The sequence below is a fragment of the Cataglyphis hispanica genome, chromosome 13, assembly GCF_021464435.1.
Source record: "Cataglyphis hispanica isolate Lineage 1 chromosome 13, ULB_Chis1_1.0, whole genome shotgun sequence".
In the NCBI taxonomy this organism is placed as follows: Eukaryota; Metazoa; Arthropoda; class Insecta; order Hymenoptera; family Formicidae; genus Cataglyphis; species Cataglyphis hispanica.
The window spans coordinates 2,899,755-2,917,863 of record NC_065966.1 but is presented as its reverse complement, the minus strand read 5'-3'; the positions used below and the strand labels follow the sequence as shown (position 1 = coordinate 2,917,863).

Here is an 18,109-nt window from a genome sequence, read left to right as displayed (position 1 = left end):
GAATGATCGATTGTGGAATATTATTAAAAAATTCATTTTTCTTACAAATTATATTCTTTTCTTGACTACAATTATTCTTTCTCTTCGTTTAAATTTTTAAAAATCCTTAAAATTAAGTAAAAAAGGATGTTGAAATTTTGAAATTATCGATAGATGATGATCACTATTTTTTTAATTGCTATTTTCATGCTTTTACTTAATCATGGGGATTCTTTTCTGTTTCAAGTCCTCAGCATGGTTCGAAATTGCCTGTAATTTTGAAACTCTCTATATAATGTAATTCAGAATTCATTCAGTAATATCTCTCTTCGCGCTCGCCCACATGCCAGTCGGTCGTACGGACATAATTAAATGAAACGAAAATTGAGGTGACTAATTATAGGTTTCCGGTTCAGTTCCTTTACCACGAGGTATTATGTGAACGCATGAACACACGTACGTATGAACATACATGTGCCGATCAAATCCAGTCCTCGATTAAATCGATTCTTGCTCCCTTTCCATGTGCCGCATCATATTTCATGTATCAAAGCTTGTAAAGAGAATCGATGTCGTCGTCATTAATATTTCCGTTGCAATACGTGAGTATTAATCATCGGCGAACATCGACATCGTCATACTGGACTATCAGTATCTGATCATGTGAATATGAAGTAATCCAGTTGTCTCGGTGAAACGATAATCTTTCGATAAATAACTAAGTCGTTTTGATACTTATATCATTTTCCAAATTTATATTGTAATATTTAATAATATTTAAAATATTAATCTTTTTATAAATAAAATAAATGGCACTTTGTGTATAAATTTTATCAATATTTGCAATTGTTATTTCTATCCAAAACTTAATTATGTCATTGTCACAAAACACATTACACGTTAAGCCATTAATTCAAAGTCACCAGCAGGGCTGGGTATAATGGATGCTTTCGAGCGGAAAAAGTGATCAAAATAAAGTGAAGGTGGATTAAGATGAAACGAGAGGGGGTCGAAAGAGGGATTAAAATCTCACTCATAAAAAGATCTTTCCGTAGAGAAAGAGAGAGAGAGAGAGAGAAAAATTTGCAATTAGTTAAATTTGTTTAATAAATTATCAGCAAACTATAATCATTGTATTAAATTTTTATAAATCCAATCATCAAATTGCTTGCAAATGGCTTGATTGATCTGTTAATCAATATTACACAATTGTACGATATAAAATATCATTTTTACATATGAATAATTTAAAACAAACGAGAATCAAGATAATTTGTGTTGAAGAAAAAATTTGTAATATGATTTTTACTAGTGAAAGTTTATTATATCTACAAAAATTGTTCGACAAACCCCGTGCTTATTACTTTTGCAAGAAGAATAAAATATGCACGATGAATATGCGTATACAGTGTGTCACATTGTTAGAAATATTTCTTGTGACTAGATATCCATTGCGTGCATTTCATATTTTTCTTGTAAACAGATGTTTGTTATATAGAAAAATAGCAGTTGTATGCGCGTAATATGACAAAGGAAAAAGAAGCTCAACTGTTTTTTTTTTTTACATGACTTCATAATGAAAGTATTAAAATGTCTTTTAAACTTTTTTACAAGCAAGCTTTTAGACTCTCGTGCTTGTTCGGATTTACTTTTCGACTCGCTTATATTATATAAGCGTGTAATTAAATTATTGGTTTTAATCCGAGGCTTTCGCGAAAGTTTAGCTTTCCGTCGATGTAATTTTGGTTTATTTGAACTGGTTCGAACATATACGTACGTGTACTTTAAACGTATATACATCTTCTTGAAGGGTATGTTTATGCACGTGTGTTTACCTATTAGCGACACGTCGGAGTCGACGGTACGCTCAACAAGCTTTGTGATTGTTCTCCCCTTGCATATTCGCACCTTTGCATATTCGTCTATGCCATTCTCGCTTAGATGTTTTTCCAGGACGTGTTTGTTATTTTCTGCTATTTTCGCAAATATTCTAAATAAAAACGCATAATTTAACGACCTTAAATTCAGTAACATGGGGTTAATAATAAAAAGTTGTAATTTAAAAATTTGAAAAATAGGTTAATCATTCGAAATCATTTTAATGAGATAATTTTTCTTATTATATATAATAGTTAATATAATGCAATATTTTACTAATAATTTACCTAAATTTTAACCTAAATAATTTACCTTAAATATTTTACTTAATAAATAAATAGAAAACGTTTCGCGAATATACGCTATCACAAATATGTACCGTTTTCAGAGCGACTTGAGAAGGGAGTTTAACAGGATGTGCAAGATCTCCTGCAAACATTCTAATCAATACCACGGCACTAATCGGAGCACGGAGAAATAGCAAGATAGATAAGTGAGCCGACAGAGAGACAGACGGATAAAGAGGGAGAGAATCGACTACAGAGGATGTGCGAGCAATAGTTTGGCAGAACCTATGAGGCAGATAAGCATGCCTGCGGGCTAGATCTTCGACCTCCAAAAGTGAAGATTCCTACTGCGTGAGCCCTTTCCGTTCCTGCAGTTCCGACGCTCTCTCTCTAGGAAGCGTCGTAACTATAATTGACAAATTGGTGATATTATCCCCTCGGGAGGCCAAAGGAGACATTAAAAAAATCCAAAAGTGTAATTTCTGAAATTAATAATTTCAAAAAATGAAAGTTAACGAAGATTTAACCGAAATTTTAATTCTCGAAGAAATATTAACACAGAGATGGAAAAAAAGCGTAGAATCAAAATTCTCGTAAAGTAAGAACATTCCCTCGTCTTAGTTACGGCACTGAGCACTCTTAACCGAGGAGGAATCATTATTGGGATCTATACATAAGTAGAGACGTGTGTGTAAGTAGCTAAAGGCACACTCAGATCCGCTTGGATGCTCGAACGCGGTCACGAAACTTTGCGCGGCTCCGTTTATTAACTTATTGCATCCTCCAAACTTGCCGTTAAACTGATATTAATTACCGCGTTATTCGCCCCTTCCCCCCCCCTCCCCCCTCATCGTGCACCGTCCCGTTCGAGCCACCGCGAGGGCTCGGGACTTTCTGAACGACCCGCTTTCTCTCAATTTCCGCTCTTCTGCCCACGTGTGTCGTCCGGCGCCTCTTTCTTTTTTCCCTTTATACAAACCTGTCGCGCTACTACGTGCACGCCCGACAGAGCTTATTGAATCTCGTTCTGTGCGAATCTCTTTTGAAAGGAGCGATTTTTCGATTTTTCTCTTTTTTGTGCTTTGTCTATTTTACCGCATTGTACGGAGGAAATGGATTTGAGTTCCGGTATTACCGCAGATTTCCACTTAGGCTATTTTCTCTTTTGTTTAAAGGCTAACATATATATATATAAAGATAATATATAAAAAATATATATATATATATATATATATATTACATTTTCGAAATATATCTTACATCTATTTATCAAATGACAGATATCGCGCATATCGAATACCGCGTTTCAAATCTAACTAAAAAAAAATAAAGCGCGACAGTTTGATCGACAGCTAAATGCAATAGATGCATATGTCGGTCACTTATATCGTCATTGGAAAATTCGAAGATGCGTTCGCGCAATAAATCTTACCGAACGATGGTGATTTACGCGCGAACGAACGAGATTTTTCGCTTCTGTAACGTCCGCGTACAATAACGAGGCGACAATTTTATTCGACGCGAATACGCTTCGCGTGCAAACTACATCCTGAGTGCGTTTTTGCATCCGTATTGTCCAATCACGTAGCTTCTCGCATATGTTTGCATATGCGGAAAAGACACCCATATACCCTTATCAAGATGCATAATTCATTACTGCACACGAGGAGAGGGAGAAAGAGAGAGAAAGAGAGAGAGAGAGAGAGAGAGAGAGAAAGGATGAAAAGGAGAGAGAAAGAGAAATAGATAAATACATAATATATCAGTTTTTCATGCCGAGTCGCGATATCTCGAGAGCGCGGCGCGTCGTATTTCCCGGCTTATCTCCTGGAATAACGTACTTGACGGACGAGGATCTGTATTTGCCGTAGAGAACGGTACCCGGTGAGGTTTCTCAACTGCGAGCATCGCAAACTCTAGTGCGGCATTGCCGAAAATGTTTTCTCGTCCACCGGATATTTGCGCGTCGCTGCTATTGACACTCTCGCACTCGCAATCGTCGTCTCCTCCTTCCTTGCGCCGATGTAAAGCCCGGTTTATGTCTAGCGTCGCGGAGTTAAATGGAAAAGTAAATCTATCGTGATTCTCATAAGAGACCATTGTGTGCGTGTGTGCGAAAAAAATTTGAAGAAGCTCCGCGCGCTCTTCAACCCAGAAAATCGGAAAGATATCTCTACCGGTCGTTTCGTCGCGAAGATTTGGATTAAATAGCGGATTTCGCGCATGACGGAACAATATCAGCATTTGTTGGACTTAACACGGTTTTCTTTCTTTTTTCTTCCTCTCTTCTTTCCGCTGGTTTTTAAAATTGTAAAATCTGCGGGCTACTGTTTCGTCAAGATTAAGAATAGATAGAATATATAATATCCTGAAGAAATATTAAAAGAAATACCATTACTCAAAAAATATATATATATGTTGAAAAAATAAGAACTACCAAAATTTAAAAAACTACGTTTTTTTCAGACTTTTTAATAATAAATTTTTTCAAATTATATCTCAAAAACATGCATTATTTGTATTTTGTTTTGTCACTATAGTCATATTGAATTCTGTCATCAACAATATGAAATTCCAATCCATACAAATTTTTTTGTGAAAAATACATAAAAACAAATTGGTTCTTTCATACGCCACTAGTCACGTTTGACAATATGGATTAATAAAATATACGTCAAAGATTCTCTTTTTTATTATTATTTTGCATCATAAAAAATGTATAATTCAATGTGTATGTGTTCATGTACAAGTGAAGATAAATCTTATGATAATTAATCAAGTTTTACAATTATTTATTAATCATAAATCTCGAAAAGAAAATTTCCAATATATTTGATCATTCTATATGTTGAATAATTTTAATGAATTATAAAATAGTGGCATATTAAAAAAATAATTTATTTCGACACATTTTGTAAGAAAAAAATGTACACGATTTCTCACTTCCGATTATAAACTACTGTTATAATTTAATCTGACATCAATGAAAAGAGTTTTGGAAAAGATTAACATATTAGAATCGTAAATAAAAATGTAAGTATATAACGATAAAGAACAAGATAGTTTTACATATGCGGCAGTCAAAAAGATTTGCATTTAAAATCTTTACGAATTCGTTCTGTTACCATAATTTTTCAAAAAAAAAAAAAAAAAGACGAGCGCGCAAAAGTGACGTATGTTTCATTGAGTATCGTGATTTTACGAACTTTCGCGTAATATGATCTTGATTGGCTGCCGGGAATACTCGCGATAGCGAACAGAGCAAACGTCATATCCGATTTTCACGGTGCGATTGAGCTGGGAGTCGGCAGCCTGCAGCCCCGGCGAAATGGCGGTAAAGTCAACACGTCGATAAAATCTCTTCCCGTCATCGACAATGGCAGCCACTGGCGCCACCGTCATGACTATTAAAATATTAGCGGACATACACACGTGCACGTTCCTGCTTCGATACGCTAGAAACGCCGACGTGTCGAGCAAATAAGCGAGATTGCAATTAGAAAAGTAGAGACTTGCCGGTTCGATGGATGTAAATTTATTCATGGAGTTGGTCGAACGCCGTACATTGAATCGATCGATATATTTCCACGCGAATCTCGAAATTTCCGATACAAGTTCTGCAGAGTAATACTAAGCTTCAAAATTGTAGCGTACATTAAAGTGATTTATTTTGGGGTGATTAGAACTTTTAAAACGCGAAATATAGTGTTTACATATAAGTATTCCGCGTTTGTTGCGGTTGTAGCGTTATTTTTTTAACAGCACATGTTCTCTTTGATCAATTTGGAATAATATTTTTTTTAATAAAAAGCATCAAAAGAGCTTATTATTTATTAATAGCTTTGTCATTATACATTTTAATAACTAAATTTTGAATTAAAACTCTATCAAAATGTATTTTAAAAATAAATGAAAAAAAGATTCTATTATTTATTTTTTGTAGAATTTTAGTTTACTAAAGACTTATTTTTAATATTTAATCACTTGAAAATTTGCCAAAAAATTATTTTAAAAATTATTTTATATATGTCATTTGAATATATAATTTAATAAAAAAGATTGTTGTTTATTTTATAACGTATAGGTCACAATATTTGTTGCAATGAAATGCTTAAATAATACGCGCGTGTTGTAAATTAATAATTATTTAAACGAAAACAAGCCCTCGTAAGGCAAATTTACTAATTAATTTCATTTGTATCACATTAACAATAAAAGCTAGTTAAAACTGTTGATGCAGTAAATAAACAATTGCATCTGTGTTTGATTTTAATATTTAATGGATATTAAAATTAACTTTTAGTTTAGTACACTTAAAGTGTAGTATAATCCAAGTTTCAATTTGTTTCCTGCATTTCATCATTGATTTTTAAATAGCAAACAATCGAGTCAAGTTATTTCTCTTGCACAGCAGGATACATATGTGATAATAAATAATCTCATGCTTAAAATAATCATTACTTATCTTATATAAGAAATATAAAACTTTGCTTTCCGACATTGGACATTCCATAGTTAATCAAATTTACTATAAATTCACTACAGCTCGAGCCATGCGAAATAATTATTTTTTCTATTTTGCAATATATACTTTCGTATTTCGCGTTTTTTAAATACCAGCCCGATTCGATATATTCACTCGAAAATAGATAGATTCTATTCGCATTCGTTAAACTTGGAAAGCGGCAGCCTTTATATAGTTCGACATATTGTCGAAATTAAAAAAAAAGTAGACGGGATAGAGCGCGAAATCGAAGATATCGTCGAGTTTAATTTAAGCGAAAAGAAAACGATCGACCGATCCGCGCTCGTGTTCCTCCCGAGTGATAATGGTCGGGCCCGTTGTCGACTCGTACTACTCGCTGCAACGTCGATGCGGCACGTTCCGACAAATAGGTACTGCGATCTCCCTCTTATTTCACGCCACCGTCGTCGCCCGTAAACGTTATGGCGAAATAATCATCATTCTTTTCTTTCTCGCACGTTCTCCGCTTACCGGTACATAAAATCGGTTGCTCGATAGCATCTGCAGCCAAGGGAAGAAACGAGACAAGTCGGCTTAACCATTATCGTTCCTCTCTCGCGATCTCTCGCGAAAAGCTTATCGTATACCTAATTGTCAGGAATTTATTTTCTCCTTCTCTCTCTCTTCGTATTTGTCAAATTTGTCGTATTTGTCGATTTATCAAAGTGTCGTAATTGACAAATTAACCGCGATGTTTTGTACTTTCATTTGCGACCTTTCCCTGGATACATGTGTCATAATTTACCCCCATAGAAAGTTTTGATAGAAATTTTCGCTCCGTGATATGTATTAATTCACGAGTGAAAATGAGAAGCAATGTACGACGTAATTTTATTACAGTGAAAATCTCCTGAAACGAAAACGAATGTATCCGTGATTACATGTTACACAACGCAGTTTGAATCTCATTTCGAAAGTCTTTTAGAAACACTGCTGTAAAAATATTATTATTTTTATTTTAACAAAACTTAAATTGTCAGAAAATACTCGTATATTTGTCTTATTCTACATAAATTTCCACGAATGTTATAACAATTAACACATTATTTTTTATCTCTATTCGCATATTAATGAAATTATCGCTTATTAAAGAGAGAATAAATTGCAATAAAAGCACATCGCGCGTAAATATATAGCAAATACTTTGTTCGGTATAATTTTCATGAAAATAAGCAGATTTATTGCAGCGGGCTTACAGAAACGAAATGTATGATCCTGTGTACCGGTGTTACCGGTCGGACAAAACTTTAGCTTTCGTTAGCGGGTAAATTGAGAATGCAGGAAGCGCGTTTTGATTTCACGAGAGTTACATTTTGCCCTGTAATGTGCAAATATTTAATCGTCGAGAGTATAATTTTTAAACTAAATGTAACGATAATTTGCCGGCTCGTATCATAAATGTTCATTAACGTTGAAGACAATATCGGCGTATTTTGTGCATTTAATTGATAATCCTCCTCGTGCACGATATCCGGATACACACGTTTGATAAAATTCTGACAGACAGAATAAGCGATTCGCGGCGCGAACGGATAAACGTATCGGGGGTGGAATTTGAATGGCCGCTCTCGACAGAGACAACCCGCTCGCTGCCAGTTAAAAGTGTAAATTTAATTATTTATAATGTCCACTGAATTTGAATATGAAATTATGCGCATATATCTTATGCCTTCGGCTCGTCAGGTCACTAAAGCTCTTTGCGAAGAAGAGAATCCTCCTCTCTTCTCGGAAAATTAGCACCGCTCTCTGGCGCGACTACCCCCATGAATCTCTCTCTAATGCCCGCTCGTTCCCGTATTTTAAAACTACCTTAACAGTACTCAGGCGCACAGTTGATAATCTCCTCCTGCTTTAATTAATCCACTTGTGCGAAATGCTGGCAAGAAGTGCATTTCGACGAGATTGGCGAGCGTGCGCGAAATTCGAAGAGCGCGTAACGAGCTTATCATATTTTCATGCTTTTCCATACCCTTGTCGTGATTTCGATAAATGATCGCATCATGATAAATCCCACATTGAATAATTTCACGAGACGACGAGAGAAAGTAAAGGCTCTGATTTATCTTCGGAAATGTTAAAAGATCAAATGGAAGATGTATAAATGAGATATATTTTCTTTAATCAGCATCCGATAAAGTGTGTAATTTTCATTTCGTATAAAATAAAGGCAAATATAAAATACGAGAGAAATTGCTTCATAAATATTTACACCGAAATGAATAACCTAGCTACATAGCATTCGATGATGGAACGTAATTCGGTATTGACCGAAACGGATGCTTTGTATTCATCAGATATAATTAGTAAATTACGCCATGTTTCACTGTATTGAATGCGTAATATATGAATATTTAACACGTGACAAATCGTCGCAACAAAATTTCGCTGCTCACAAACGTAGATTACGTTTAATTCAATTTTCTATTAATATTTTAATTAGGCTTTTAAAAAATTTTGCTATCTCAATCATTAAGGTCGAATAATATGTTCAAAATGCACTGTTGAATTTTAATTGTAAAACTCTTTGTAAAGGTCACAAAAGTATAATTGCAATAACAAAATGCTAATGAAATCGAAGAAGGTACCAAAACATTTATGTATATTTATGAAACATGGTCGACTAGCAAAAACGAATGAGTTGCGAATATCCGAGCTAACAATCGATCTCCCCGCAGAGCAAAACTGACGATATATCGTTCTGCTAACAAGTACAAGCCAACAATTTCCAAGTGCAATTTCTCCGTCAAGAATTTGCGTGACGTTTGCGATGCGAGAGAAAATGATTGCCATAAACCAGAATGATAGAAATATTAGTATGATACTGCATTTCTGTATTTTTCTTTCGATGCAGAAAGTTATGCTATAATTTTTGTGTTGCAATTTTTTCAATGTGGTAGTTCCATTAGTTCAAATCTGTGACAATACTAAACAGAGATAGACTGTGACGGATATCGATAATAAAATAAGCAACAGTCACAAGACACATGACGCATGTGTATGTGAAATGTAAAAACTATTTTACTTTTAGAGTATCTAAGCACGGATTTAACTACATACTCAGAAAAAAAAGTACAAATGTTTGTATCCAGATGCTCCTCATAACGCGTGGTGACCATCGTGTTTCCGCCTCGTTCCGGACATCTTAACTTCGTGTAATGCGTTTTGCAGACATTCTCTTTTTCCTCTACCTTTTCTCGTTCTCTCGCTCTTCGTTTATCAGCGGTGTCAGTAGCGGGATGCTGTCGTATACGGCGGATTGAATGAGCGAATTAAACTTTCATTGCACGATGTGATCCCCGCGAGGGACATCGTCTTCGTCCCTTCGTACTCTCGCGATCTACTCCTCTCCCGTGTCTTATTATCTTGATTTGCGAGCTTACCCTTCGCCGTTTCCGGTGTAATGCTCTCCTCGTCTAGCTTCGTTTCTATTATTGCTTATATTCTGTCCGCTCATCTCTTCACGATCTCTTGTTGTTTCAGCATTTTCTCGCGTTTTTGTTCCCGTTGCATTTTGGCATTGTTCGCCGCATACCGTGAAATTGCCGATTACAACTGTCATTGAGATATTCTCTTTTGTGTATTATGATTGTCTAATTACGTCCATTAGATATAAAAGAATCATTCTCATCGCATTTATGTAAGTTTATAGAGAACATTACAAGTAAAAATCTAATGTAAGCAAAAGGAATGTATATTTTGTAGGAACGTTTGTAAAAAACGTTCAGGATCACGAATACAAAATTTTAAAATAATTTAAGCAAATAAATGTACAGTTAAAAATTAAATTAAAAAAGCGCTTTTAAAATCAGCGATATAGTTTTTGATGTGGGAGACCAAAGATTACTTTTCCAAGTGATAGAGTGTAATGAAGTGTGAGATATTAAGATATTGGACAACAAAAAACTCTATCTCGTTTCCTGATTCAGCCATTGTGGCTCTATTCGGGGAATAAAATGCTTGGTGCGGTCGATACGATTCTAATGGCATCGTTGAAAGCTCGAAGAGGAAGTTTCGTGGAGAAAACTGAAGCTCCGACATAGTTGCAATTTTGAAGGCAATATTCGTAAAATTTCCTTTTCACATATGTAATTTTCTCTTCTCCCTTTTCACATTCTTCTCAGATAGAGAATTCTATTTCCGTTCGGAACTTCGCATTTACATCTCATAATGTGTTACTTGCGCGCACTTTATCCGCGATAAGTTAAAATAGCATCATCATTCCGCGGTAAATTATATTTCATTTTAGCGTCAACTTATTCAGAAGTAAATCTGTAGAAATTTCATAAAAAAAAAAAAATGTTTTACTTATATTTTAAGGATTAAAAATGCAAAAGTGACATCTTCTTTTTTAACAAGAATTCGGATCCAGTAACGTTACGTTCTAGTCAAATTGGACAAAAAATCCATTGGTCGATTCCTAACGGATCTTAAAGATCTATAAATATTTCTTAATCTCGTAATTTGCTACCGCAGAGCATCTTTGCCGCGTTGTAGGGGATGATCCAAACGATCATCATCTCCATGGCATTTCTAGGGAAATAACAGTCCGTTGACTTTGTCCCACTTTGTATCTCCGTTCTTCGATTCCCTCGCGATCCTTCGCGTTTCTCCCATCCGTCGCTCTTTCGCCCTCAGACTCGTTATCCCCCGTTATCCCCACTATCTGTCTCTTTGTCTCTCTCTTCGTTCCTCTCCGTTCGTTCTGGCGTCGCCGACGGAGGACGGACGGACGGCCGTACCGAACGAGGACCAGCGCAGGCAGACTGCGAACGTCAGAGTGCCCTCCGACTTCGTCGCGCACACATCCCTTCTGGATCGCGACTATTGCGCAATAGCTACGTTTTACGAATCGCGTTTCACGTTTAGATTGCACATTACCGCGAAAACAACGTGGCGCATTTGTGACGCCGATGAATACCGATGTGATTTTGTGCGAGAGACCTGTCCGAGAGAAAGGCAAGTTCGCTCGCAGTCACGAGGAACGAAACGGAAATTGAAAACGACGGTGCAATCCGGCGGAGATACCGTGAGAGAAACCGAACTTCATTTCGCGCGGAATTGTGGAATCCGTCTTCAAGCTCTCTCGATTACATCAGCACGGAATTTCTGTCCGTTTCTCCGAGAATTATCTCCGAAGATCTGTCCGTCCGGCGGAAACATCCAGTCCGATTATCGAAGATTTTCCTATCGAGAGAAAATCAAGATACTCTCTGGTAAATTATCTTCCAAGAGATATTATCTACGAGCGAATCTCCATGCGACGATCCTTTCGACGTTTCGAAGCGATTGTTATATGTTAACAACAGCGACAGATAAATAATACAATTAATCGATACGGATCTACTGTAAAATAGCGATTTATTTTGCGATAAAATAAAAAGCAGGAGTTTCGAGTGTAGTTTCGATAAATCATCCCCGTCGATCTAGGATGGATATCTGGAAGAAGCGACACTCGTAAAACTTCCGATATTGGTGCCGCGCTCTTTCAAGCGTGTACTACTCCAATTATTGTTGCAAATCGTGAAAGAAAACTGAAATCGGTGGAATATTGCGAGAGATCAAGCACGATGCGCTGAAGAAGCATCGATCATCGCGGGCCAAAAGCGGGGCGGCCTAAGGACGCTGGATATTCAATTAAATCATTTCAGCATTTCGAAAACCGGTTAGACGAGCAGGTAGTGATAGTAACGAGTAAAGAGTATAAACCAAGAGAGTGAGAGAGAAAAATAGCTGGACAGAGTCGCGTGACTCGGTTAACTTACAGCGACAAATATCGCGATACTCCTGCGGAAGAGCGTTTTGTCTTCATAAAAAAAAAACCTTAAAAGTAACATATCCGTGAAAGATACTTCAGTTTAAAACATAATTTAAAAAGGTGCTATTTATGAGAGTGAAAAATATAAAAAGTCTCGAATATTCGTCAAAAAAGAATTCTCTTAAAGCACATGATTAATGATAACAGTGATATGGTTGAATAGATGTAACTGAGTTACTTACGCAGAGAATATACATCATCATAGCAATACAAACGATATAAAAGTTGGAGTTTTAACGTCCACGCTGCACAAGGGCTGCTATATTAATTGCCTGCCGTAATTGGGGTTTGTAGGAATCGCGCTTAATTAGTTCGGGGTCTCTCTAACAGGTGAACGATGAAGTGGTGTGTGCTAGTGTTGGTATTTGTCGGTCTGACTAGAGGCGATAACGGCATCGGTGCGGACACGATCTTAAACTGCCCGGACCTCAATACTCAAGACGAGATAGATCTCGAGAAGGTACGTGCCTTGTCTTTATTATCGTTCGTTATCACTTTATTCTACACACACATATACATGTATAAATAACGGTAATGTTTTTGTTGTTGTTTTTTTTCTAGTATTATATAATTATAGCTTTTTTTTTTCCTATACATCTATTTTTCTATACATTAATAAATCTAACTAAAACTCAATTCTTATCTTGATATGTAGCTCTTGAAAATGCTTAGAGAATATATAGTTGTTTGTTTATAATTTGAAGATCGTTCGTTTGAAATATGATGGCAATTACAAGAGAAAGATTTACATATTAATTATATATAATTAAAGCATTTTATTCTTTCTTCTATCTGTTATCATTTGTTACAAATTTAATTCTTATATCAGTTACAGATTTTTGAGAATGTGATAGCCATTCGTTTATAATTTAAAGAACGCGCATTTGAAAAGAATAATTACAAAAGATTTGTAACTTCTGTGACTTAAAACATCTAGATTTTTTTACCGATACTTAAGATGTGATATTTGGATAAAATGTCTATATAAGCAAGGGGATAATATATCAGATTTTTAATCCCGTCACAAACATTATTCGTGATGCTCGCCGATAATTCACTGGCGCATCATAAGCATTACTCGTGGCTGCTTGGCATACATTTGCCTTAATACAACTTTCGGCGATTTTGCATTTCGGGAAAGAATGCTCTTCATTATAGAAATGCGTTATTAACTTCCGCGTAAATGTCAACATAATTTTCAGCATTCTGCCGCGTAGCATTGTGATTATTATTTCACGTTAATTAATTATTTCATTTAATTTTCTCCGCATTTAATAAAGATAAACTTTATCAATATTATAAATGGTCGTCAATTTTCTCTAACATAACACGTTTATTTAATATATCAATAAACGCATTATAAATGAATTTGAAATATTCATAAACTGTATTGATTTTATTCGATGCACAAGGGACATGACTTAAAACACGTAATAAAATTTATAGAAAAAGTAAGTTTTCTAATTATCGGCATTTTCAGAAAACTCGAAACTCGAAATGACAGATCTTAATAAGTCAAATATGTCAATTTCGGATATAACGGATATGGCGAGCTCGTCGTTGATGAATTAGTGATATTAATAATATGACAGTACGGTTTTTAAAATCGTATCTGTCAAAGTTTATGAATAAAAGATAATAGGCACAGGAAGAAAGAAAAATATTATAAGAAAGAAAGCTTGTTAGTTTAGTGATATTTCGTCTGAAACTCGAGCTTTTGTGTTACGCTCAAGCGTAAACAGGACTTTACTCAATTTCCTTTTTCCCGATCGAGTCGGTTTTTAATTTATTAAATATGTATTTTAAAACTATTTAAACAAGCTTGGTACACATTAATTTTATTTTTACGTGCGCGATGTATATGATCCGTTCTGAATATGCATATGTGTGTGTGTGTATAGATGCAACATGATGCGTTCATTGATCAAACTAGGTTTAACGATGCTGTGTGTCATGGTTTCAAAAATTAGGTCAACCGGTTCTTTCCTATCAAAGAACTGTCAAAATTTAATTTGCCGGCGAATTTGCATTTTATTACATGAACCGTCACTTTCAACTTGCATGAAAAAAACCGATTGTACAAGCAATTAGATGGATCAAAACGCAAACATGCCTAATACAGATCTAGATAATTTTAATAGATGTAGCAGTATTTTTTCTTTTCCTGCCTTTTCTTAACGTAGAGGATGTAACTGTACACAAGTATTACAATTGGACCTACAATCGTTATGGACAAATCGCGTAATGGTTCGCAGTTGGGCGAAGCTTAAAGTATCGTTAATTCAAAACAATTACGAGGTTCCTGGCACGCTGCCTCTACGAAGTTGTTGAGCCGCTCCAGCTTATATAGTTACATACGGAGTGCATTAAGTGCGGGTCATAATTTAAATGGTTGCGTCCAAGACTCGTAATTCCAATCCCACGAGGTTAGCTACGTAATTAATGGATCAGTTTTTTTTCTGCGCGCTTAACTTTCTATCATATGTAGCAGTATGTGAAGTACCACGTGTGCGTAACGCTATAAAAATTGTTGAACGTTTTAAATAAAGCCCATAATTATTCTCTAGGGAAGAATCACGCTAAAAATTAATCCAAATAAGTTTCACAGTAAATTAAAATATTTAATTATTCAAATTACTTCAGCATCAAATTTTTTATATTACATTACTTATATCGTATAATATATATAATTCGATATTGTTTTATAACATTGCAATGTATATATGTTTATCATCATATATGTGAAGTTATCAAAGTTATGTCGGCTTAAAGCTTCATGCAGGGTGCATTAAGTGATCGTTATGAATTAAATCGACGTGTTCAAGACCCGTTATTTCAATGGAACAAGGTTACTCATACGCTAACGCATGTTATACTTGCTAAGTATACATTAGTGGCGATCGATAATCCTAAAATATCATTAAATATTCGTCTAAGAAAAATTGTCGTAGTTTTAGCTAAAATATTTCCTGAATTCTTTATCGTTTTTTAAGTTTGTAAAATTTTATAATGATAAAAATATCTGTTGAGTAGATTACCTTAAAAACTTTAAATCGTTAACCGTAGTTTATATCAAAAACTTTAATATAAAGTTATTCTTATAATGTAGAGTTTTAATGAGTTAAAACTTTATTTTCTCAATTATTATCAATACCACGCGACAAAGTTAGTCGCTGACGACGAGCTTCCTTGAAAGTTTGTATATCGAGATTCTGTAGCAAAATATTAAATTAATTATTTCTTTATTCCCGGGCTTAAATTATTAGAAATGCTTCGACATAGTTGGGCAATAATTTTTATTAAGAAACAGAAAAATATATAAGAATGAAAATATAATCTTTCACGAATTTAATCATATTCAAACTTGTAAAACTAATCCCTATGTTTCAAATAATACCCAAATTGTTCATATAAAATAGTAATATTTTTTAAATCCTTATTTTTATTTTTCCTACAGTAATTATTTTAATGCGAATTTGTCATATTATATCAAATTTCAAATAAACATGAATTTATCGGAAGGTTTCTATTTTGTAATTTTATTCTCTTTTACCTAATTTATAGATATAAATTAAAAAAAAATCTTGGCATAAATTGCAAAAATATATTGTCACTGTCCTTAAAAACTATAATAAAACTATAACAAAATTTTTCTTCATACATTTCATAAACTATCTCATTCCTTCGTTTCAATGCTTCCGAGTTAACGTTTGAAAGACCACCCTTTCTCGTAGCTTTTCCCATATCCCCTGCACGAACTGGATTTACGCTACATTATTATCAAAGGCTTCTATCGTACGGCTAGTTCTCGACGTTTCTCTTTTCTTCATCTTTCAATAGGACTCCTATAAGCTGCATCCTACAGTCGTGCAATGAGTCAGAGGAAAAAAATCCCACTTGTCTACGATCTATGAGAATAAAAAGTAGACGATGAAAATAATATCTGTATATAGAAAGTGCAAAAGGAGAAGATATAAAAAAATATCTTCGCGAAAAAAACCTAAAATAAAATCGGATGCGTATCGTATTTTACAGCCGAATGACATTTTTCATTTTTTCAATATTAAACAATAATAGAAAGAACTGATTTGATTATGTATCAAAATTTTTTAGATTCCAGATCCTCATAGAACGAATACATCAATTCCTGAACTTACTTATAATTTGCATCCCAATTAACTTTAAATAATATATCTATTATATTGAAAAAATAAAAAACATTTATTATTACCTTGTAAGAAAGAAAGGCTTAATGAGCACAGTTTTTAAAACCGACGATTTGCTATTCGCATTTGTGGACTCCGGCCCGCATTTCGGCTGTCGCTCTAGAAATACCGTATAATAAATTGTTCCTGCAAATGGCCTGCCTGTGACGTGTCGAGAGCGAACGTAACTGCAAACTGCATCTGCGGCGCTTTCATTTGCGACCGCGTCGTAATCGCGGCTGCACAGCGAAATCGCAGCAGCCACGTCGCGTCGGCGGCAACGACGGTAGGCGTTATCTTGCTCTCGCGAGAGAAAATCAAGAAAAAAAAAAAAATAGGAAACTTTTCTCCGCGCTTTTCCGTTGAAAAGGCTTTCGGTGTAAGTTTTCGCGGCAGACAATAAACCACGGCCATTTCTCATTGTGCCGTTGTGCGTACGGTGCATTGAGAGAGAGAGAGAGAGAGAGGTATTCACCGACGACATCGAAATTTATTTGCGGAATTATTCCTTAAACTTTTCGCACCGGCAATTTGCGTGCTTCAGAATTTATTGTACAAGTAGCAGATGTTTGCATTATATGCATAACAAATTGAGGTATTATTAAAGAACAATTATTACATGCTTTTTAATTTATAAAAAGACAGTCCCAGCTTTATCTAAAAGATTTAATATTCCAGTGATTCTAAATAAAATACGTCTCAATAAAATATTTCTACACTACGGAATGTTAATCTTTAATTTATCGATATTAATTTCGCACTGATTATTTTATTGACATGATTTTGAAATCTTGTTTCTAAAATAATTTTGAGTCTAAAATGTGATGACTAATAGACACATGTCAGTAGGCGGATTAATATATGCGCGTGTTGATAACAATATGCAAATGCCGTGATATACATTTAAATTTCGGATAATATAATATAATGTCTCGCAGCGCATAAAATAGTCATAATTGTCATACCGTACCATTTATTTGTCTCGTCGTTCTCAAAGATTTCCGTATCTTTACTTTCGATTATTTTCGCCGTGATTAATCTCCCCTACACATTTCCATGTTTGCATAACAAAAATATATCTATCACATGGAACACAAATACAATTATCGCCTAAATATTCATTGTTCTGTCGTAAAATTCCGTTCGTTTTTAAGACAAATATTCCGACTTATTTCGGCCTATGCGGCTTCCACGAAGAAATTTCATAAAGCGTCTACTCTTTTTTCCTTTATTTATGGAAATCTTCTTTCGAATGCCATGGGATCTCTGAAACTTCGACCGATTCCGTTTCGCTCGGCCGCGTACATGGCCGAAAGAGCCTCTTGACGTATACGCTTTTAAACTTGACTAACGTTTCGTAGAGTGAAAAGATATATCCTTCAGAGAAGAACGTATAGCAAAATCAAAGAGACTTAGCCTT

General features: G+C 34.9%; 1 protein-coding gene across 2 annotated transcripts in view; it reads left to right on the top strand.

Moving 5' to 3' along the window:
• The first annotated feature begins 11,429 nt into the window (after positions 1-11,429).
• Positions 11,430-18,109, top strand: part of LOC126853978 (uncharacterized) — a 120,294-nt gene continuing 113,614 nt past the window's right edge. For both annotated transcript variants that reach the window (XR_007688050.1, XM_050600283.1), the window contains exon 1: positions 11,430-12,944. Coding sequence is in view for 1 of the 2 variants with exons in the window: in XM_050600283.1 (XP_050456240.1) it covers positions 12,822-12,944 (123 nt within the window). In the remaining variant the exon portion in view is untranslated. The remainder of the gene's footprint in view (positions 12,945-18,109) is intronic.